Raw genomic sequence first — 25,310 nt, 5'->3', positions numbered from 1 at the left:
ATAGTGACAAAATAGATTACTCTTCTACAGCTGTATACTATCGAGTCAATCAGTGCTGTGTGTTGGTAAGATCTTCAGTACATGCATCAGGGTACTTTTTTGATTTCAGTAGAGTTTTAGCTGTAAGTCTATAATATCCAGAAAGCTAAGCGTGGCAAAATACAGCCATACCCTTAATAAAAGCCTGTTCCAGAGCATTCAGGACCTCAGACTTACAGGGAACAGGACAAGCACATAGCCAAGACAATGCAAGAGTGGCTTAGGGACATTAGTGAATGTCCTTGAGTGGCCCAGCCAGAGCCTGAACCCAGTCAAGCAACTCTGGGTAGACCTGAGAATGGCTGTCCACCGACAGTCCCCATCTGACATGACAGAGCTTGAGAGGATCTGCAGAGAAGAATCGCAGAATATCCCCAAATCCAGGTGTGCAAAGCTTGTCGCATCATACCTAAACAGACTTGAGGCTGTAATCGCTGCCAAAGGTGCTTCAGCTAAGTACTGAGTTAGGGGTCTGGATACTTGCGTCAATGTTTTTTTTCCTTTTTAATAAATTTGCAAAGCTATCACAAATCTGTTTTTTTTGCTTTGTAGTTTTGGGGTACGGAGAGTAGACTGATGTGAAGAAAAAAAAATAATTTAACACATTATATCATAAGGCTCCAACATAACAAAATGTGAAAAAATGTAAGGGGTCTGAATACTTTCTGAATGCATGTATGCTTTTCACTCACTAAAAATCATGGAAAGGTTTAAACCCAGCTGGTGGGAATGCATAAATAAACAGAGCACACTGCTTTGTGAGATGACCAGAGATGTGGAAAATGGAAAATGCAGCTGTGGACAGAGATAATGTAAACTCTGATTTCTCTGAAATTGACCTTCTTATCTCATTCCTCATATATGTTGAAATGAAACGAAGAAATTTATGGAATTTTGTTGTGGTCCCTTTTCCGCCAGGCAATACAGAAGTAAGAGATCCATCATAGCGTGACAAATTCTTATTACCCTTACTGAAACAGTAGCCGACGGGCACCAGGCCTCACTTTTACACTAATATCGTATGGCTTTTATTTTTTTCATTCCTTCTCCTTCATCTTATATCGGATGTGACACTTTAAGATCGCTCCCTTCCATACATCCCTTATATGTGATGTCATGTGATATAAAAATATATATAACACTCTGCTTATTCTTCCACCACCACATGAACTGTCAGTGTTCAGTGCACCTCTAATATGAATGGGAAAATGTGGCAGAGTCAGAAGGGTTCATGCTAGCATGACTTGTCCCTAGATCCTTCTCCTTAAAGTATGGCTTGGGCTGTTAATAAGATGAAAGTCTGAGGAGAAAGCTTTGCAACCTTACATAAGAAGCAATTCAATTCTATTAAAGTATTTAAATTATACTCTATACATGGTGGACCAAAAAAACCCCACTCCCAAAAATAGATCCAGTGAGTGACAGTTCTGTGGGCGTTAATGCATTGTTGGTGAGAAACGGCGGAGGACAATGACCAGACTGGAAGGCTAGGGTAACTCAAATAACCACCGTGGTGAGCAGAAAAGCATCTCAGAAAACATGACACATTGAAGCTTGAGGCAGATGAGGTTTCAATAGCAGAACACTCATCACGTTCCACTCCTGTCAGCCAAGAAGGCTACACTGAGCAGAGGCTTACCAAAAGTCTTCAAAAGTTGAAGACTGGAAAGACGCCGCCTTGGTATATTGATATCTGCAATAACATGCACATGTCAAAGGATTGTTTCCAATACCTTGTGGAATCCACGCCATGAAGAATTAAGGCTAAGTGGAATCCGTGGAAAACTTAGTATCCATGTTAGTACTATTAACCGTTAACATAGTGACTAAAATGTATATAAAATACACCCACTGGCCATTTTACAAGTTATGTGCAGGTATCAGCACTTCAAATTTAATACCGTATGCAAGACATTTCCAAAAGACCTGCACCTCAATTCAATCATGCTACATGATACATCAGCTATAATGGATTGTGTTCATGCATATACATCCATTTCTGGGTTTAAGTAAACTATAGCAGGGGACACTTCTACAGATGTATATAAGACCGTAGCAAATATCCTTTTTGCATTACCATTTGCTCCAACAGTGACAGAAAAAAAAATCCAGTATTTCCTTTCCATGACTTTCCAAGAGAGGAAAAAAATTATAGAGAGATGGATTAGAAGAGATCAGAAGAGAAAAAGATGCCAAATTCACCATCACTCCCTCAGCAGTGCCAGGGTAATGTAACAAGTAGTGTAATAAAAATACATACATTTTTGTAAATAAGAATATATACATATATAAACCATTGCTATTTTGTAATATTACTATTGCACTGAATAATACTTAATAATAATAATAATAATAATCATAATAATAATAATAATAATGATTTTTTTATATTTGGGGTACAAATAGTAATATAGCAATAGTAATATATTTCTGACTTAATTCACTTTTATGTGTTAAACCACTAGAAGACCTCAATGTAGTTGTTTTTTAAAAGTCACTTCTTATTACAAATCAGGTGAAATGCTGTAAACCTCTGCCCACAAAAATGTTTGAGGTTATCCTAACGTACAACCAAAGTGCATCTGGTATGTGTTGTGTCTAAATGCAGGTTATAAGCGAGTCAAACTCACAGCACAGACGGAGATGAAGTTGGTGTGGAGCGGTGTTTACTGTGAACCGAGCCGCTCTAAAACACTGATGAGCCACGCACACACTCTGAGTGCGACACAGTCACATGGGTTTAGCATCTCACACAGCAACGAGCCAAAATAAAATCTAAATCTGCTTTACGGTGTCGGTTCGGCTGATCTAATTTAATGTAATAGGAATGCCCTAACCTATGATAAAATCACACCCTTTCATGCCTTATTGCTAAATTTAATGTTTCTGGATCCACAGTGTCGCTGACCAAGATAAAGTAGTTACTGAAAATGAATGACTTCTTTAATGTATGAAAATTCACAAGAACAGATTCCTCTTATGCCATAAATAACATGTGAACATTTAAAATTTGAATACTAAATATTATTGTAAATTGTTATATTATCCCATAATTATCCCTACACCAAGATTTTTTCTTAAAACAGATACACTTGATATACAATAGATATTTTAAAAAGTCTACACACCCCTCTTAAAATTGCAGGTTTTTATGATTTTAAAAAATTCAGCTAAGATCAATTATGTATATCACATTTAATGTGAAATAGCAACCAACAAAATTCAAGTGAAAACAAATGAAAAACATTTTAGGAAAAAGAAAAGAACCTTTTTGCACAAGCGTGCACGCCCTTTTATAATGGGACATGTGACTGTGCTCAGATTTAACCAATTACATTCACACTCTTGTTCAAAAGTAATTATCATACACCTTTCATTAATAAAATGAATTTGATTAGCTTACAAAGCACGTATGGGATCTCAGTGTCAAAGGGTGTCAATCAGGAGAGGGATACAAAAGAATTTACAAAACATTAGATATACAATGGAGTACCATGAAGACCTTCATCAACAAGTGGAGAAAATGGGGCACCAGAAAGTAACACCAGAGAACAAGACATCCATCAAAAAATAATGAAAGGACAAGATAAATGTTCATATTCTTCACATGCCTGGGCTATGGGATAGGGTGGCTAGACAGAAGCCCTTTCTCATGAAAAACACACCTGTGGCTGCTGACATCACACAAAACCATGTGGCAACATGTGTTATGGTCTGATGAGACCAAGGTAGAAAGATTTGGTCATAATTCTAAAAGCTTTAACAGGAAAACAAGACAGCTTATCACCAAAAGAACACCAGACCTATGATGAAGCATGGTGGTGGGAGCATCATCATTCTTTTCAACTGGGACTGGGGCTGGAGTCAAGCTAGATAGAATCTTGGGTAGCTCCAAATACCTCCAAATATCTGTTTTGACACAAAACATGCAGGCCTCTGCTAGACAGCTGAAGATGATGAAAAACATCACCTTTCAGCACAATAATAACCCAAAGCACAAATCCAACTCAACAAAGGAATGGCTTCAGAAAAAGAAAATAAGCCCAGATCTAAATCCTATCGAGTTTAGGATTTCAGCTTTTATTTCCTGGTATTTACATCTAGAAATGTTAAACAACATACAACACAGAACCTTTTGTATCAGATCTTCAGATACAATCTCCAGATTGTATCAGATTTTTAGGCGAGCAAAAGTATAGGAACAGATAAGTCTTGACATAAATTTAAGTAAATATTACTTAATATTTGGTTGCATATCCCTTGCATACAAATAACTGCATCAAGCCTACAACTCACTGACATCACCAAATTGTTGGTTCCTTCATTTGCATTGCTTTTCCAGGCTATTACCGGAACCTCTTTTCAGATGTTGTTTGTTTGGGGGGGGTGTCCTTTGTTGAGTTGGCAGTGTGTTTTGAATCACAGTCTTGCTGCATGATAAATTTGCATTTGGATCTATTTCTGCATTTCTCTGTAAATTGGCAGACATATGTTCCTGTGCTTTTAAATTCATCCTGCTTCTACCATCATGAGTTACATCATCAATAAAGATTATTGAGCCTGTTCCAGAAGCAGTCATGCAAACCCAAGCCATGACACTACCTCCACCGTGCTTCAAAGATGAGCTTCTATGTTTTGGATTATAAACAGATTCTTTCTTTTGGCCTGTCCATCACTTTGGCAGAGGTTAATCTTGGTCTCATCAGTCCATTAAACTTTGTTCCAGAACTTTTGTGGCTCATCTCTGTACTTTTTTGCAAATTCCAACCTGGCTTTCCGATTCTTACTGCTGATGAGTGGTTTGAATCTTGTGGTATGGCCTGTATATTTCTGCACACAAAGTGTTCTTCGATGGTGGATTTTGATCCCTTCACCCCTGCCCTGTAGAGGTTGTTGGTGATGTATAACTGACTGTTAATTTTTAGGTTTTCCTTCACAGCTCTCATAATGTTTCTGTTGTCAGCTGTCGTTGTTTTCCTTGGCCGACCCATTCGGTATCTGTTGCTCAGTACACCAGTGGTTTCTTGCATCTTCAGGACATTCCAAATTGTACTGGCTATGCCCAGTGTTTGTGCAATGCCTCTGATTGAATCTCCCTCTTTCCTCAGCTTCAAAATGGCTTGCTTTTCTCCAATAGACAGATAGCACTGAGGCTGCAAATTGATTATTGAATATTCACAATAGCTATCAGAGTGTATAGATGCTGATTTAACATTGCAAAGCTTTGCACCAGATTTCATGCACAAGCATATGGGTTAAACAATTTATGGGTTTATTCTTCTTTTTGTGCAGTTCTATTCATACTGCCACCTCATACCCAGCAACCTTGAGCTTCTCCTACTTAAGCTGCAACAAAGTATAAGTTTCAGGCACGCGACTTTTTATCAAATTGTTTCTGATGAGTTTATTAATATTTTATGACACATTTCACACTTCTATTCCACATTTTCAGACAGATTTTCAGCTTCATGCAACCTCCCATTTAAATGAATATATTTGTCTTATGTGTATAAAGGTTATTATCAAGCACTTGAAAATGTAATAACATTTATATGAATACTCACTGAGATGATAAATGAAATTTTTTAGCATGGTAGCAGCAAGTGCATAGACTGAGACTGCCAAAGCATCAGCTCGAGGCTTAAATATACCGTCGGCACAGACATCTAAGGTGCTTAACTTAGAGGATCATCTAAGAGGATTAGTATCAGTCAGGCTTTTGTTTACAGATTGTATAAATGCACTGCAAATTAAACTTAAAAAAAGTTTGAGCCTGAACTCTCATTCTCTTGAAAAAGAAAATACATTTTTTACGATAACTTTAAAATAGAAACAATAAGCACATCTTCAAACACTGTTTTAAATTAATTAACCTTTAATATTTTATTAAGGTTAATTAAACCTCACCTTAAAATGGAGGTTCATGCAGCCATGATTTGCAAAGATATATTTTCCTAACATGTTTAAGGTTTTCACCTGCATGAGTTCATCATGAACTGATATTTACTGTCACTAATTTGTAAACATTAAATTAATTAAAGATTTGTAAGAATAATGAATGTGATTAATCTCTGATACAATTTGCTCAAGGAGCTGCACCAATAGATGAGACTTCATGTGTCTAAATATGAATAAACAGCTCTATTAACATAACATTATCTTTAAGAAAGAGAAAAAAAATGGCTGATAAGCTGTTATAATACAAGTGATAACAGGAACTAACTTGTTTTGACTTGTTCTGACTTTCCACTACATTAAATGTAACTAAAATAATAAACTGATAATAAATGTGATGCATCAGTCTTTAATTAACAAAGTAATAAGTAGAATTTGATACTAACAGCGTCAATGGGAATGCCTCCACCGCCAACAAGTCTAATCCTTCTTGTTACTAATGTGTATGTTATATAATTTGTATCTTAAAATGTATTTCAAACAGAAAAGAAGCTATTGAAAAAAAAAAACTTGTTCAGACATTTGACCTTGCTGTGACCTTGACCTTGTTTGGATGCATTCTACAATCTAATCAGTTCATCTGCTGATTACACTGATAATTCCATATAAATCTTACAAACAGTAAACCACTCTTTCTCTGGTGCTAATCTTGGATGGAAAGCCATCCAAAGAAACCATCTTGGATGGTACTGAGGTGCTATAAGAGAAATTAAACTTCAAAATGTGCTATTTTAGGCCAGCTTAATCATGTTTTATTTGTTAATTATTAGCCCTGTGAGACTTATTTTCCACTAATTATGTGATGCTTCTTTTTCTTCTTCATTCAATTGAATATGGCATCCAATGTGTGCATTCTAAAACAGAAAAATGTTCACCCTATCCCTGTCCAGACTCTGGGGTGTCCAATCTTATCCACAAAGGGCCGGTGTGGGTGCAGGTTTTCATTCCACTCCAGCAGGAGCCACACCTGATTCCACCTGTTCAATCAGTTGAGCTTGGCTTTCAATAGAATCAGGTGTGGCTTCTGCTTGGTTGGAATGAAAGTCTGCACCCACACCGGCCCTTTCTGGATAAGATTGAACAATCCTGGTCTAAAGCTTGCAAGTTTGAACAATCCCCCTTACCCCCACCCCCAACCATCCAAGGCTCAGGAGTACAAAAGAAGAAAAAAATTGCCCATGCGCTCTTCGTGAGAAGGGCAGCATTAATCTTTCCCCTGTCAATTAGAGTGTAATTAGATGTAGATAATCAGCACTCTCCTCTGAGTTTGTGATGTCACAACTTGAAAATATGCAGTGGCTGGTTGCATGAGCTGGTTCATCATCCCTTGTTGGCAGCCGGGGAACAATAAGCCAGTGGGTGGGAAATGGCAGTGACTAAAACTGGGGGAAACAACTGGGACCATAAGAAAAAATAAAATCCAGTAACACATATCAGTGAAAATTGAGTTGCTGGATTTATTCCGTCGACTGTCTGAGAAGTAGAACCATAATCCAATCAATGATGGAGAGCCTCACAGACAATCTGTGCAGTGCATTCTGGGTTTATTTCCCATCAGTCATAGCATCCATAGGGTTTTGTTACTGTATCCAGTCTGTATTTGTGTCTGGATGTTACTTTCCTTTCTGTTCTCAATCCAGCTCTAAACAAATAGCCTTGTACTAGATTGGAAAATATAACTCCTAGCAAAATATATAGGATGCTTTAATGGGATCCACAGCAGCTCTCTCTCTCTCTCTCTCCCTCTCTCTCATGTATATGGAAGTGACACAGCTCCAGGATGAAAAGTGTGTCCTCTCATTCCCACTGCTGACTTCTAAATATTCACACCAGCGCCTGAGATGGCAGGGGTGTGTGAGGACTAAATGCTTGGGGAATTTCCAGGTCACGGTCTGTTTTTCCTCCCCAATCTGCTCCAGATAGCACAGCCTGCAGCTGCTCTCAGAAATGTTGGCTGTTATGAGACGATAAGAGTTTTCTAGGTGCAGTTAGTAGCTGGCAGAAGAGGCAGAAGTTAGCAGGGGGCTTCTTGTTGAACTTGTGGCCTATTGTTATGCCCAATTATGCATTTTCTACAAGAAATACCTAGTTTGTAGATTTGTTGGTTTCTGTTAATCACTCAAGTTGTTATATATGAAATACTTGACATCTAATATTAAGGCTTGAGTATTGTTAGTTCTGAATAAACAACTGGAACTGGATAATGCTAAATTTTTTCTAAGGGGTAGACTTAATAACAGTTTCAAAAAACCTAAAACATTTAATAGTTTTTAACATTGGGTGCTTTATGAGAGTATTAAAAGAGTACCTGCTTGCCTACACAATGTCATCAAGAATCAGTCAAGATCAGGTTGATCATGTTCACGACAGAAAACTGCCAGATAAGAAAAACTAGAACTGAGGAACTCAGAAGAAGTAGCAGCTATGTAACGGCACAATATTCTTACCATTTTGTTGTTTTCTGCATTAAGTAGCACTTCTCATTAACAGTTTCTTCACAGAAAGGTTCATTTGTCATAGCAATGATATTTGTAAACACTTGTGTATCTACACGTAACCTTTAAATTTCTCACTTTAGAACATAACATACTTTTACAGAATTAAGAATCAGCTTCAAATTGTCCTCTTTAATTATTTCAGGATAATAACGTGTTAAGGTAAATTGTTAGACTTGTGAATGTAACATTCTCTTTTGAATTAATATCTTTTGTTAGTCCTTGTTAATAATTTTAAGTTAACACCACTCATATTTCTGGCTTTGACACGAGTGACCTCTACAATGTTACATGAATTTTAATTAACTTAAACCTAAAGAAATTACTTGAAATTTTTTAAGCAATTAACTTCCTGGTCTTTTTTTCAAGTCAATGTGTTAAAATTTATAGTGCGATCACGACAGTCATCAAAATTATTATTTGCACAAAGGAAACAACTGAATTGCCCATTCTAAATTAAAAGCGTCATAATTTACTCAATGTATACTCAATAAACTCTTCTTAAAGCCACCACAGGGTTTTAGGTATGCCCAAACAATCCTGTGATTTTAAATGAATGAACTTCTCGTGGTTATCCACGCCTTGTCATTCTGCTAACACACTCCTACACCTGAACGTCCTTGCCTGTTTATCTAAGCAGGCTGAAAAACACTCCCTATTCATTGCGAGGAATGAAATGCTAATGCAAAGTCCTTGCATGAAGGTCATAGTGCCAGATGGTCATAGTGCATGAAGGTCACAGTGCAGAAATGTCACTGACAAATAGGTGTATTCACCAACACCTTTCTAGAACTCAAAAATCCAAGTCAAATGATTAAACAAGTCTTTTTCTGCAACTAGATCTGAAAAGATGATGTATCCTGTCAGGTGAAAACAATAATTAAAACTTTTTTAAAATACTGATTTTTTTATATATATATATATATCAGGTCTTATACAGTACCATAGTGCTGTTGGGTCCTTCAATCTGATTAGTCAGGAGGTGTTGATTAATTTTCTATAACCGCAGCTCTGACAATAACGGCAGCTCAAATTTAATTCGCATTAATTATATACAATGGACTTAAAAAGTCTACACACCCCTGTTAAAACGGCAAGTTTTGTGATGAAAAAAATTAAACCAAGATCAATCATGTTTTCCATCCTCAATGTGAAATTAAAATGTATTACAATTAAATGAAAAATCATATTTAAAAAAAAAAAATCGGGAAAAACAGGAAAACCTAGTTGCATAAGTGGGCACACCCGTAAACTACCTTTCGATTTTATTACACCACTCTGTCTGTTTGGGTAAGCGTCTATCAGTGTGGCATATCTTGACCTGACAATACTTTCCCACTCTTTCTTGCAAAAACATTCTAGAACCATCAAATTGTAAGGGCATCTCCTGTGCACAGCCCGCTTCAGATCACCCCACAGATTTTTAATTGGATTCATGCCTAAGCTCAGGCTAGGTCATTCAGAAGCATTGATCTTCTTATGGCTAAGCCATTCCTTTCTTGATCTAGATGTATGCATTGGGTCATTGTCGAAATTCCTTTTGATCTTCAGCTTACTAGCAGACACCTGAAGGTTTTGTACTAAAATCGACTGGTATTTGTAGCTATTCATGATTCCCTCCACCTTGATAAAAGCCCCAGTTCTGTCTGAAGAAAAGCAGCCCTAAACCATGATACTGCCACCACCATGCTTCACCGTGGGTATGGTGTTCTTTATGTGATGTGCTATTTTTTGCACCAAACATACCTTTTGGAATTATGGAATTATTATACCTTTTGGAGTTGGTCTCACTAGCCCATAACACATTTTGCCATATGGTTTGGGGTGATTTAATTGGGCTTGGATTATTTTTTTGGATTATTATTTTTTTTTGTGAGAAAGGGCTTCAGTCTAGCCGCCCTACCCTATAGCCAAGAATTGTGAAGAATACGAGAGATTGTTGTCACATGCAGAGAGCAATCAGTACTTGTCAGATATTCCTGCAGCTTCTTTAATGTTGCTGTAGGTCTCTCGGCAGCCTATATGGTATGTTTTTGTCTTGTCCATTTGTAAATTTCAGAGGGAAGTCCTGTATTTGGTGAAGTCACTGTGGTGCTCCATTTTCTCTATTTGTTGATGACGGCCTTTACAGTGTTCCGTAGTACATCTAATGTTTTGGAAATTCTTTTATACCCCTGTCCTGATTGATACCTTTCAACAACTGAGATACCATGCATGCTTTGCAAGCCCTTTGCAGACCATGGCCTCAGCACTGGGATGAAACCAAGATGTGAAGAAAATCCTGCAGAAACAGCTGGTCTTTATATGGGGTTAATCAGCATAATTTAATTGAGCACAGCTGTATGATAATTACTTTTGAACATGAGACTGAATGTGAGTGTTCATTCTGAACACAGTAGCATCCCCAATTATAAAAGGGTGTGCACACTTATGCAACCAAGTTAATGTAACTTTTTGTTTCTATTTTTCTCTAAAATGTTTCTAATTGTTTTTCACTTAATTTTTGTTCGTTGTAATTTCACATTGACGGTGGGAAAAGTTCTGATGTGATTTACCTTGATTTCATTTTTTTATATCACAAAAAAAAACCCAACAGAGGGGTATGCAGAATTTTTATATCCACTGTAAGACCAAGCTTATTTTAATGTGCTTGGTCCAATACTGTATCAATTCTATAGTAACAAATCATTAACAGATCATTTAAACGACTGAGACATCATACAATCTTAACTTCAAAAGAGAGAAAAGGGAGACTGGTGAGGGAACAACTGTTTATAGCTGCTATAACGTAAGTGATAACAGGAACTAACATGTTTCTCAGATGTGCCACAACATTAAATGATTAATAATGTATCGTGACACGCAAAAATGTGATGATGTGCATCGTGCCAATGTGGGAATCAGTATTCTATTAATTATACATCTAAAGAAATTGAAGTCCCAATCTGTGCAACCCATAAAATTTAAATATAATGAGCATGCGCTGGTCAAGATAACTCTGGACCGCATTGAGCGACACGCATTATAGGTTATATGATTACACAACCATGTTATAAGAGTTAAAAAGAGCTCTTCAGTAGCTTTTAAATGACACAAACCCTGCGCCTCAACAGTGTATGGTGCCCAAGAAAGCGCTTGCAGAAGCGGACGTTTTAGCCGACTTTAGGGCTCTATTTCCAGTTAAAATGCTGCTATGTTTTATGTTTCAATCCAGCATTTCCCCCAGGTCAGAGATCTTATTTATTCAATAAAATTTTGTGGTAGAATTTATACATTTAGTTTTATTATTTTTTTTAAGATATGGTGTAGTACATTTTGTTTATAATATTAAGTCTCTGTTCATAGCAATTATTTTTATTTTGTTCTATACAAACACAAATGCGTTGTTTTTTTATTCAGAAATAAAATGATCTTTTCAGTTATAATTTTTCTTCATTCAAATTTTAGTCAAAATATTCTGAGTATTGAATCGTGAAGCCAGTATTGTGAAACAAACTGAATCATGACTGGAGTCTATCATTACATAAAAAAATGTACAACGTGTCATTCATTAATAGATAAAAAAAAAATTACTTATTGGCCAACTGACATGGTATAAGATGAATATAACACTTTGGGGCATGCTGTTATTGGAACTTCAAGGTGGTAACAGTAACTCAGCTTCACTTTGGGTCACATCACACCACCTTGTTGTTGACTTTTTTTTTGTTGATTTTCCTATAACAGCACACTCCATTCCTTACTAAACAGATAAATAATGTGTTGGTATGAGCAGAAATTGGGAGTCTTTTGCAGAGCGTGCTGAAGGACAAGACCTCCACAATATGATACATTTTGGAGAGTTTATTAAAAACACTCATGATGGATCTTTAAGCTTCTTTAACATCCACTTAAAGCTGTTTACCAGCTATACACACAAATCACTGTTTTGGAACAACATACAAGCAAAGTGCATAAGAACAGAGGACAATTAACACATCTACAACACATTTTACACTACTGAATCTAGTGTATGCAGTAAGATTTCTGAATTAAACTGTAGACCAGCCTAGCAGTCCACAGGTCAGTATATTCAGATTCAAGCATATTTCACACATGCAGCTCAGTAGGCTTCAATCTAATGAAGTGGGGAAAAATCAGATGATGAATTATTAATCAATATTTAAAAAAACCTGGTTTTGCACTAAAAATGATATAAATCTACCTTGGTTCTTTTTATATTATATAATTCAAAATTCTTGCTACTTTTCTATTTGTGAATAAAGCACCTTTTTTTAACAATAATGTCATTTCCTGTGCACAACTTACATGTGAATTAGGCTGCAGATTTTTCATGTGGCACATTTATGTGGCATTTATTTAAAGCCACTTTATTAGGAACACCTGCACCCATGCTCATTCAAGCAATTACCCTATCAACCAATCGTGTGACAGCAGCACAATGCATAAAATGCAAGTCAAGAGCTTCAATTAATGTCATATCAAATCAGAATGGGGAAAAATGTGATCTCAGTGACTTATCCGTAGTGTGGCTGTTGGTGCTAGATGGGCTGGTTTGAGTATTTTGGAAACTGCTGATCTCCTGGGATTTTCATGCAAGAGTCTATAGAGCTGAATGGTGTAAAAAACAAAACTCATCCAGTGCAGGAAAACAGAGAACCATGAGGCTACAATGGGCATAGACTCATAGAAACTGGACTGAAGTTGAAGATTGTAAAAAAAATGTGATCTGCTCTAATGAATCTCCATTTCTGCTCTGATATATTCAGATGGGATGGTCATAATTTGGTCTCAAGTGTATGAATCCATGGACCCAACCTGATTTGTGTCAACAGTTCAGGCTGGTGTTATAACTGTGTTCTTTACTACCAATTCAGCATGGTTTGAATTCCACAGCCCATCACAGTATCACAAATTATTACTGCTGACCATATTTACGTTTACAGTATTTAGCAGAGCAACTTACATTTATCTCATTCATACATCTGAGCAATTGAGGATTAAGGGGCTTGCTCAAGGGCCCAACAGTGGCAGCTTGGTGGTGCTGGGGTTTGAACTCATGACCTTCTGAACAGTAGACCAACACCTTAACCACTGAGCTACCACTGCCCACATGCATCCTTTTATGGCCACAATTTATGCATCTTATAATGGCCACTTCCAGTAGGATAATCAGTCCCTCCATGATCTTGCGATCACAGAAATTAATGCAAAATCAAGCACAAACTCCACAATATTTGGAGGAGCTCACTATTTTTCAAAATTACAGCAGATTTGGGCCAAGACGCGTCATGTGACATCATCACAACGTGATTCCCTCTTTGATTCACGTGCGTCGAACATGAGTACAGTTAAAAGGTCTGATTTCCCAACAAAGATCACTGTGAAAGGCCATGAAAACCAATGTTATGCAATTGCAATTTCGTCAATTCAAGTAGTTTTCCACAAAAGAAGCACAAAAAACTCTGCAAGTTGCGTCACAAATTTTGAAGAAGAAAAAAAAAGCCGCAGCAAATTCAATTGTTAGTATGGTGTTCCTAATAAAGTGACTGTAAAGTGAGTCTACACAGTAACTGGGCAACTGAGGGCTAAAGGATTTGCTAAGGGACCCTACAGTGGTTTTCTGAGTAGCTTGCATAGCATGAAGGCACATGATAACCACATAACACACATCCAAAGTGATCTGGTAACTCACACACTGACTCAGAGGCCACGGTTGATATTTTCTTCTTGTATGTGATGCGCGCTGTGATGTTATCCTTTACACTGCCCCAGTCTCACAAAGCATAAAATTAATTGCCACAACTAAAGAGACGGGGTAAGAACATTTCATTTTGAATACAAAAGGATCTGAGCTCAAATTTACGACGTGACCATTTCTCATAATGGAACTGCTCTATAGGACAAATGTGATAATGCCAGATGACGAGCAGCTGCACAGATGACTGTCAGGTGCAGGTGGATGGAGGGGGGGATGAAAGATTTAATAAAACTGCTGGAGACACAGGGCAGAAGAGTATCTCTCATTTAGACCAGGCAATGCTGCAGGTGTGGTGGAGGGTAAAACAGATCGAAGCTCGACGTCAAAAATGCATGTTAATCTGGTGAGTGTCCCTAGCTGGCCAGCTGAATCAAGTCTTTTAGACCTTATTAGCCCGACTCAGCCGTGCCTCACCTAACTAAATCCTGGGTCATGCCTCCCACATGGCCACTAAATCAATCCTGCATGGCACAGGACTAAACTCATGTAGGTAGTGAGCGAGTAGAGAATAAAAATAAATTAAATATACAGTAGGTTATTATTATACCATTTCTATAATATACCATATAGTATTTAAGTGCTGATTAATCAACTGGACAAACAACTGAGCCATATAAAAAAGGGTAAAATGATACGATATACATTACCCTGACTACCGATCTATGTACAGTAAATCTAGTTATATAGTTATTAAGCTATTACAGGACAACATTGGAAATACCAAGCGTCCATAATTAATTCAGCATTTGCCGAATTGCCTTGGGACAAAAATCTGTAGAAATATTTTATGCCAATCCTTAACTGCCAATTCCTTTTTGCTAAGCAATTCCTTTATTGATATGGTTTGGATTTGGCTCATTAAAGCAAAAACATTCCCCTCCATAATCCTCAGCCCACTTCTAATCTACTTCACCTCCTAATACATCTGAACCCGGCAATCATCGCTGTTCAGCCTGGATTACCTGGCCAGGGAGGTGGAACAGAATAAAACTGCTGGTTGTCCCCAAGGACAGACCTGAGATCTATACTGTTAATGTTATTCTACAGTTGATAGAGTACTGTTTACAATATGGTGCATCCTTTAAAAAAAAAGATACAATCTTATTTACTAAGAGGAAGCACAGCTCTACCTTAACAAATGTCATTTTCAGAACTCAACTCATTTTGAGTATAAAAAAAAATACTTAAGAAAGAATAAAAGCTGCTAACAAGCAATGTACAGTAGGAATACACGTTCAACCATAACAGGGATGGACAAATCAGTAGCCTGGGCAGCCAGGACAAGCAGATTTTAATTTCTTGTGTATATGGTGGTGTTGATTGTTCATGCTGGTGTGATGCCGTAGCTATAGAGCCTGCTACTCATTACAAATCCCAGCACGTGCTCCACTACACACATCAGCTGAAGGTAGAACGATTTCTACTAGGGTACATGGATGACGGACAATCTTTTCAGAATCAGAAACACAAAGGTGTGTGGAAACACTGATGAAATAAAGTGTGGCGTTAAGCTGCCATATAACTTTTCTGCCAGCACTTAAACCCTTAAAACAGTCTCTAAAGGATTTCACAATTTTGTGATCGCAGAAATGTACGCTAAATCGAGCAAACTCCGCGATATTCAGGGGGGGTTCGTAATTTTTCTAAATCACCACAACGCGCATTCAGCCAAAGCCCTCTTTGATTCACGTGTGTTGCACATAAATACAGCTAAAAGGTCTCATTTACCAACAAACATCATTGTGAAAGACCATGCAAAACAATCACGCCAATTCAAGTAGTTTTCCACAAAAAGAAAAAAAAGCACAAATAAACTCAAAATAGCCGCAGCAAAATCGAGCAATTTTGGCGCAACAATCACCAAAAAAAGCTCTGCAAAATCCTGTATGGGCTGTTAAACGCAGTCTGACATGTCAACAGAAAATGGAGACGCTAGGCTCGATGGACATCTTTTACACACGATGCAAGGACAGAACAACAGATCTCATAGCTGAAACATTGATCATAACTTGATGAATTTTTGTTGAGGGCCTCAAATAGGATGTGCTACATTAGAAACATTGTTACTCCTTCCTTAGTCTGTATTAAAGCACAAAACTAGATAGTTATGCATTATTACATTATATTAGCTACCAGGTTTACATTTTTTTAGGTTTCCAAGCACCAAAACATGGTATTATGCAGCACACAGGAGCTTACACTTGCCCGGGTTGGCTCAGTAATAACTTTATGATTGGTCCCTCCATGCGTACAACGTTTGATTTAAATTCATAAATTCTTCACACCATCTGATCTTAGAAACACTCTCCATGCTGTTAGGAAGATATGAGCTGCAGCCTCACATGGAGCAAGCCAGGAGGAGCTGTGGCCTCATTTTGCAGGTGAGGGCCTCATTACTATGGTCACTTTCCCCACTTCCACCTGCTGTAAATCAGAACAGCCCTCGCCCACGGCTCGTGCAATTTTCACAACGATCAAAAGATCAGGAGACATGATTGTCTCTAGCCGGTGTGCACACAGAGACGAAATGTACGGCCTGACTGCATCATTACTCCTGGGACCTTTGCCCTGACTGCATCATTACTCCCAGTAGGCTGTGAAATAGATGAAGGGATGCAGGGTTAAAGACACTGCAGCACCTGTGTGTGTGTGTGTCTGTGTGTGTGTATCTACACGTGTGAAAATGTGTGCAAAAAATTCATGACTTCCGCCCGGTGATTACAGCAGGCTAAATAAAGGAGTACTGTCATGACTTTCAGGTTCCACTGCATCCATAAGAAAGATGGCGCGTATAACTTGTTGCAACTATTGATAATGTTAGAATTATATGTGAATGGCTAGGTGCTTTAGTGAATCTAACATGTAGAGCTCAATTACAATGGCGCCTCTCAGGTTAAGCACTAAGTAAGGGGCAACACATAACTCTATTATATATTTTTGGCTTGGAGTGTGTTCTTCCACATATATCACAGCAATTTGCCAATGATTAAAATGTTTGATTAATTACATTTTTTTTGTGATTGTTATGGCCAAAAATGGCTTTATTTTTTCTTCAAAAATGTGCGATGCAATTTATGGCGTTTTTTGTGATTTTATTTGGCGGAAAACTATCGAACTTCCGAAATTGCAATTGGCACAAAATTGTTTCGCAGTGATGTTTGTTGGTAAATGAGAACTTTTAGCTGTGCTCATGTTCAACGCACAGGAATCGAAGATGGCTTTGGCTGAATGCGCGTTGTGATGACGTCACATGACGTGTCTTGGCCTAATTCTGCAGAAAATCTGTGGTGATTTTGAAAAATTGCAAGCTCCTCCAAATATTGCGGAGTTTGCTTGCCTTTGCGTTAATTTCTGCGATCGCAAAATCCTCGAGGGACCGAATAATGAACAAAAATCCACACATTTTAACGGTTAGAATTAAAATGTAACGTCTAAGAGACAAGTTAGTTATCACTTATGTTCTTCCCCCACCAACATCTCCTTCTCTCTCTCTCTGCCACTCTCAAATACCGCACCTTTTACTGTAAAAACGGAAAGTGCATCTCTTTGTCCCGAAGACTTTGGGAAACTTTATAAAGTACTGTGACTGCTACAAACCCCTTCCATTTTCCTAACAAAAAAAACAACCACCACGTCAATGGCTATCCGTTTTTTTTTCTTTGTTAAACAACACGTTTAAACTCTGTTTATTATTACCATCCTCTGTTCAAGTCCCTGTGTATGAACTGTTACTACAGAAAAAAAACCCTTACCTTTAAACATGACCTAACGAGGTTTAAATATAATATAATATATATAATATAAATAATTTGTAATTGTTGGCAAATTCCTGTTGCGTGAGATTTTTTTCTGCCATTCGCTAACGAAAAAAAAATATATAATGATAATAAAAATGTTATTAATTATTTCATTTCACTAAAGTGAAAATATTCCCAGCTTTTACGTAAGTTTTGTTTGTGATAAAAAGCATTTTACTCCATTAAAAGCTCCTTTTGTCCAGATCAGTGTAATTCAACTGGAATATGTACACTCAATTCCAGTACAACTGAAACACGACAGACTTGATTAAGTGAAACATGTTTTTTTTTTTCTTCTGCTGTGTACGTTTCTGTGCTGTGCAGGGTGCCAGTATAATTGCTTCATGTACTGAGAACTGTCTTTTATAATGAGCACAAGTGAGCTAATGGATCAATCAACGCTAGGGACTTGTAATAGTACAAAAAGAGTGGATTTGTTAATGAACCCACCTGAATCTCATGTTAGATAACTGACAGCAGTTAATACTCTACATTAGGAACATACCTGTGTGCATGTGACTTCAGAAAATGAAGTACATTGTGGGCCAGCAGAATATTAAATCCCATTTCTTAAAGAGCTCAAATGTATTAGACTATAAGTAGTAAATAGAAATGTTATGCAAATTCCACAATACAGCTGCATTAATACTAAATGGACGTTTGGATTGTTCCCCACACAGTAAACAGTGAACAGTGTTGTGTCTTATTTAGGCACGGTGACTTCAACTAAAGCCTGTGCTGAGCGATAACACCATGCTAATATAGAAATCCATGAATAGGAAATGAGTCAACAAACAGAGGTATGAAGGAAGTCGTTAACCCTACCTTTCAGATTAGAGGCTTGTTTAATGTGTAATGATTTGAATACATCACTGCCAATGTGTAAAGAGCCTAAACAGTTCGTCTGGGATAAGCTAAATCCTTCATTCCACCTGCGGACATACTGCTTTAGTAAATAATAGAAAGATAGCTAAATCAAAAGTGCATGAGAGATTAAAATGCAAACATTTCCACAGCTAAACACTAAAGCAGAGAACTAGCAGGAATAGATGGACGACAGGGATGTAGTGATGCATTGTGATGCAAAAATGTGACTATGTGCATCGTGGAAATGTGTGATTCACATTGTGGAACTCAGCATGCTCTTCATTATGCATCTTACACTGTTTGAACATGAGAGGTCCTAATCTGTGCAACCTGTAGTGCTAAAATATATTGCAAACACGCTGGTCACATTCTTTTGTGGCGAGTCTAAGTCATTAGCTCCGGATACCCGGAACATTCCGGATTGCAGTGACTAACATGCATTATATGGTTACACAACCACATTATAACCGTTAAAAATAGCTCTTCAGTAGCTTTTAAATGACACCAGCAACATGCCTCTGCAAAATACAGTGCCAGAAAAAGAAGCCGCAGAATGGTCATTTCATGGTCATTTTAGCCGCCTTTGGAGCTCTAGTCCTGGTTAAAATGATGTATTTCAATCTATCATTTTCCCTGGGTTAGAAACTTTGTTTATTCCATCAAATTTTTGGGAAAATTTTGTTTGTTTTATGCAGACAGAAATGCACATTGTTTTGCATTGTGTGTGATTCAGAAATGAAATAGGACTCTTTTCAGTCATCATTTTTCTTCATTAAAATTATGTTCAAAATATTCTGAGAAGCAAACTGAATCGAATCATGAAGCCGTTTCATGACACAAATGGAATGGTGAGTGGAGTGTATCATTACAGCACTAATGGACAAATTATCAATTTATTAGCTGCTAGTCTGTTGTATGTTTAAAAGTGCAAATGTGCTGCCCAGTCCCGTGTCTTTGTTGCCGGCAAACCTAACTGACTTGGCTAAAAAGTGGTAGCTAATGCAATGTAAGAATATATGGGCATCTAGTAAAGTTAGATAAGTGCATTCATACAGACTACAGGAAAGAAACAAGTATATTATTGTTAACTTTTAACAATGTTTTTAATATATAAATTCATGTGAGTGGCCTTGACAAAAATTCAGCGAGTCATGTGGTGTTCTGTCCTCAAATCAAACGTAAAAGTTCAAAACGTCTAGCATCATTAAGCAGGAAAGCTATAGGACAGCCATTCGCTATTGTTCAGTTTTGTCAGTGTTTCTGCATACCTGCATGCTACTGATCTAAAAAGATCATCTGTCATCCGTGCATCTTAATTACTCCGCCTGGTAAAATCGCACTGCCATCAGTGTAATGCAGCAAGCTTTGGAACGACTAGTTACAGCATCCAGCTGTGCTGCACCACTGTGAAGTGTTTAAACATAGCTACATAGCATTAATAATGAGTAGGATTCTTTTTGCACTGCAATAAATATACATCTTCATATAAGATAATATAAGTGAAAATATCAGAATATGCGCAAACTGATATAACATTTCATATTATGAGTTTTTTGTACAAGACTGTTCAGCTGGTTTTAGATGCTTCAAGTGTAAATTTTTCTTATTCTGTTAGATTAAAATTAAACAGAAATCTGCCAACAGATCAAGACTATTAAATGCGTACAAATGTGTAAAATAGAATGAATAATCTTATATTTGGCTTATTATAATCTTGGACTAGGAAATGCTTGATAAATTTGACAATATTCAAAACATTTTCACCTGCCAAGGTGTACATTTTTGCAGTGTAGTTGTTAAGCCTACTTGTTAATTCATAGTTAAACGTTATTTGGGCATTAGACAAAATCTGCTTGTTCCAGATGCCCAGGTTACTGATTTTTCTCCACACCTTAGTAAAGATGATTAACAAAATGGAGGTATGGGACAACTCCATATCAGGAAATAAAGTAAAATCTCCAGGTCAAAGTGCTTACATTTGTCCAATTCTAACCTAAATAATTTGAACCAAAACAGTGGCTTCTGGCTTAGTCCCACTGGAGATGTGTCCCATATGACGCACTATACATTATGCACTTATACACTATGTACTCAACTGTGTAGTGCATGAGATTTATAAGGTTATTTTTTCAATCGACATGGGAGTCTGATAGCCCCTCCCCCTCCGCTACATAATTAAAGTTGCGACAGTTGAGCGCATGAAGTGTCCAACATTCCACACTATATTTTTTTGGTTTCATTAAGTGCGTCATCCGGGTAATTTAAAGTGTACTTTTTCTATTTGGAATTTCAGTGTGAAAACACTAGTCACACTATTTATACTACAAAATGGCTTAGAATAGTGCATAAGTAAACAAATTGGGACACACCTTATGTCTATATTCAAGACTGCCTTATGAAATTCCACAGTAAATGCTGTTAAAGAACTGATTGGCCCGCTCCCATGTATTCATACACCTGCAACATTGACTGCTATCTATAATTCTTGAATGATGTTTGCATGATGAAAAAGTTCCTAAAGGAGAAACCATACTCGGACTGGGCGGAGTCAACAAAGAACTGCTTGCAACTGGTTTGTTAAATCTCTGATAAAGAAAGCTTTCAGGAAACACTCCTAAAACAAGCTCGTACTTAAAGCTGCAGTACTGAACTTTTGCCTCTCTATCGCCATCTCTGTTTGAAACATAAAATTCATAAAAGTTACTTGCAGAGTATTTTTTTGTTTATTTTTTTTAACGTAGGTTGTGCCTCGGCACTGCTCTTCTGTGCGGATGAATCTGATGGTTTGAGGTGTTCGTATGTGCTGTATATTAGCTCCAGTACTTGACAACAGACATGGTGGTGGATACGGTTTTCTTAGAGTAGAGTTGAGTTCTCTCTCATAGCTAGCAGAAAATAAGTACTATTTACCACACTGACCATAGCAAAACAAACAAAACAACAACAACAAAAAACCCATAGGAAACTCGATACCTAGCTGAATCAAGCGAAAAAGTGTGCTAATGTTAGCTAGCTACCTATCGAGTCACTGAAATGTCTTACCTGACTTGATCTCTGCATCAGTCTTTCATCTCTTCAGATCTTGGAGTTGTTGCCACCTCTCAAAAGTCATGCCGATATTTATTCTGGTTTTTGCATGAGCTCCATCGCTTTCTGTTTTTGACTGCAGGCTCTCCGCAGTTTGAGATTTCTTGGTTGAACAGCTGATTCACCAGATGTCAATGGTGGTTGCGTTTAGAACAATTCAGATTAAAAGCAGATATCTTGATGCCAAGTTTAAATTCTAAGCAGCTGTCAGAACATGCTACAAAAACTCCACCATCCTCAGCCCCCACACATGCGATATAGTAGCCGGCTCTTCTTTCTGTTTACGGACGTGACGTAACCGCGCAAGACATATAATGTCAAACCAATATTTCCCGCGAAAGCCGACCCGATGGCTCAAATTCTAAATCGTTATTATAAGCTTACCTTTGAATCGGCGTAAGGTAAAGCGGTAAGGTCAGTTTTGAACACTGATTTTTTTTTTTATGTACTTGCTCAATAATTGATTTTTGTTCATTTTTAACTAAAAGAAGTTCAATACTGCAGCTTTAACGTACGTCCTTCTTTAAGTTATTCCTTATTGACTAACATCGTTATTGGGATAAACCCACCCACAGCTGACCAAAGTGCTTCACACAGCACTGTAGATTCAACTAGCCAGTCAGGGATGTGTCCAAGAGGATAATGTTTGATTTAGACACACATAGGAGAATTGCTAGGGAGAAAGAGAGAGCGAGAGAGAGAGAGAGAGAGAGAGAGAGAGAGAGAGAGAGAGAGAGAGAGAAAACATCCTAACCTTTTGTTACCTTTAGACATAAATTCTAGAGGCACAGTTCATCTAATAGAAGGGTGAATTCCTAATAAATAAATAAATAAATAAATAAATAAAAATACTCTCAATTTCAGAATTCGAAACCCAAAGTAAGCCCTCACAGGTTACCTTTGTCATGTGTGATATTTCTAATACTGTGAATTTCTAATATCACCTTGCGAGTGAATGCCAAAGCAATCCATGGGCTCGTTTTGTTCACTTCATCAGTACAAGAAATTAATCAGGGCAATTTGATTGTAATTTGGTTTAGAAAATGGTCTCTCATGTTTTGATTAAAAAAATAAAATACTAACATAAAATACAGTCTGTACTGTTTTGATAACGAAATGTTCTCATTTAGCAAACAGTCTCTATTTAATGAATAATACTAATGTTCAAGACAAGAAAAGTAGAGATCACACAACACAAGAGAAATGTGGCATGGTGCGAGGTCAGGGTGTGTGGACATACTGGTGTAATGATAGAACATCCCTGCTGAAGAAACAAACAAACAAAACAATAGAAACCTTCATCAAATTTGTAATGGTTTTAATGGGTATAATGGGAATTGTATTGGTTTTAATGGAAACTGTAATGGTCTCTGTGGATCTTTACTAGTAATATGATGCCTTCTATTGGTGGCATGTTATGTCTAGTGGATACCATTAAGGACCAATTATAGTAATGATTTTAATGGTTAGGTGATGGTTCGTAATGATATTCGTAGTGGAAATCAATCGCCTATTGTTTTGTTTTGTGTTTTTTCTGCAGGGATGGTAAGGTAATGTAAAATAATACTAGTATGAATAAAATGTGCTTTCCTGCTACAGATGATGACATAAGAAAAAGATCGTTCCAGAAAAGGTGCAGTGTGTTTTAACGCAAAATCAGGGAATACCAACTTAACCATGCCTCTTAACAAGTTGATTTTAAAATTATTAGCACCTCACAGTTACAACATTACAATAAAACTCGAAAGCTTCTGTGCTGCAAATATAGCACTTTATCAATGAGTTGGGATGTTTTATACTTTAGTAAAATGTCATTTGTTTGCTTTGCACATCTCATTCCAATATAACTCTGCTAGAAATCAAACAAACAATAGAAACCCTCATAGAATGTGTAATGGTTTTAATGGTTATAATGGGAAATGTATTGGTTTTAATGGAAACTGTAGCCTAATGGTCCCTTTGGGTCTCTACTGGTAATTTGTTGCCTTCTGTTGGTGGCATGTTATGTCTAGTGGATACCATTAAGGACCAGTAATGGTTTTAATGGAAAGCTGATGGTTTGTAATGGTATTTGTAGTGGAAATCGTTAGAATTCCTGTGATGCTGTCTATTTGTTTTTTGTTTGTTTTTCCCAGCAGGGTTGTATTAGAATGGGATATATAAAGCAAGACAAATTACATTAAATGACAGTATTTATAAGTTTTAGAAAATATCTCAATTGACTGACCCATATCTATACTTGCTGCACAGAAAGTGTTCCAGTATAAATGTAATGTTGTAACTATTAAGATTTTTGGACATTTCCCATGTTTCACACATTTACACACTTTACTTTTCACATGCAGTAATGAAAAATAAACATATAATAACATTTGTTACGTGTAACTGCTATTTGTTTGGGATTAGCAGGTTAGTTAGTCTGAATGAAGTCACGACGGATTTATCTTGTTACTGTATATTCCTCTAATTGTAGTCTTTATATGGTTTTAATGCTAACTGCTCAATTAAATTCAACTTCCAAATATGCAGGAGAGGAAACGTTAGGTTCTGTGGACTAAAAAACCCCCAATGTAAGAGGGAAATGTGTGAGTGAGAGATGTGCATCTTACCTGGGAAAAGCAGCAGCGAGGTGAGAGACAAGAGCAGTCCGAGTCTCCGGGAGAACACCTTGTCCATTTGCCCACACACACCGAGAACTTGTGCGGAAAGGCATGCAGAGACAAACACCTTATAATGACAAACACACTTGGGGTTTTTTCTTTATCTTCTTTTGTGCTGGTTTTGCGAAAGCTACAAAAAAATCGCTCAAAAATCCGATTTATCCGGAGAAAGGGCGGTTTTTACCTTCAGAGTGACGCGTTATTGCGTTTATACCCTGCCTCTCTCTCTCTCCCTGTCTCTCTCTCTCTCTCTCTGTCTCTCTCTCTCTCTCTCTCTCTACAGGTGATGTACACCCTCCGTCAAATAGTGGAATAAAGTTGGTGTGACGTTCGATGTTCGCGGAAGTGCGGAAATTAAGGGACCGTCTCTAAAGTTACATACGACATTGTTAAACACGATTCTAACTTCAATAGCATTTGAAGGGAATGACTTACAGTCACAAAACCAACTGTAAAGTGCTCACCTAGATGAACGCTTTCCAGTTGGTTATATGACTGTAAGTCATTCCCTTCAAATGCTATTGAAGTTAGAAACGTGTTTAACAATGTCGTATGTAACTTTAGAGACGGTCCCTTAATTTCCTCATATCCGCGAGTATCGAACGTCCAACATCAAAATAACTTTATGACAGTGTTCCTCTCACAGTAC

The 25,310-nt window shown here is 37.3% G+C and overlaps 1 protein-coding gene across 4 annotated transcripts in view; it reads right to left on the bottom strand.

Moving 5' to 3' along the window:
- Positions 1–25,082, bottom strand: part of esamb (endothelial cell adhesion molecule b) — a 42,175-nt gene extending 17,093 nt beyond the window's left edge. Inside the window, exons 1-3 of one of the 4 annotated variants that reach the window (XM_053646581.1) lie at positions 24,846–24,860; positions 24,611–24,728; positions 21,957–22,117 (exon numbers count right to left, since the gene is read on the bottom strand). Coding sequence is in view for 3 of the 4 variants with exons in the window: in XM_053646577.1 (XP_053502552.1) it covers positions 24,611–24,677 (67 nt within the window). In the remaining variant the exon portion in view is untranslated. Of the gene's footprint in view, positions 1–21,956; positions 22,118–24,610; positions 24,729–24,845 lie in introns of all 4 variants that reach the window. The other 3 variants (XM_053646577.1, XM_053646578.1, XM_053646580.1) reach the window with 3 other exon arrangements.
- Between the last annotated feature and the right edge of the window lie 228 nt (positions 25,083–25,310).

This window comes from Ictalurus furcatus, chromosome 17, assembly GCF_023375685.1.
Source record: "Ictalurus furcatus strain D&B chromosome 17, Billie_1.0, whole genome shotgun sequence".
Lineage (NCBI taxonomy): Eukaryota > Metazoa > Chordata > Actinopteri > Siluriformes > Ictaluridae > Ictalurus > Ictalurus furcatus.
Note: the sequence above shows the minus strand (reverse complement) of the source record. Positions and strands in the feature narration are given on the sequence as shown.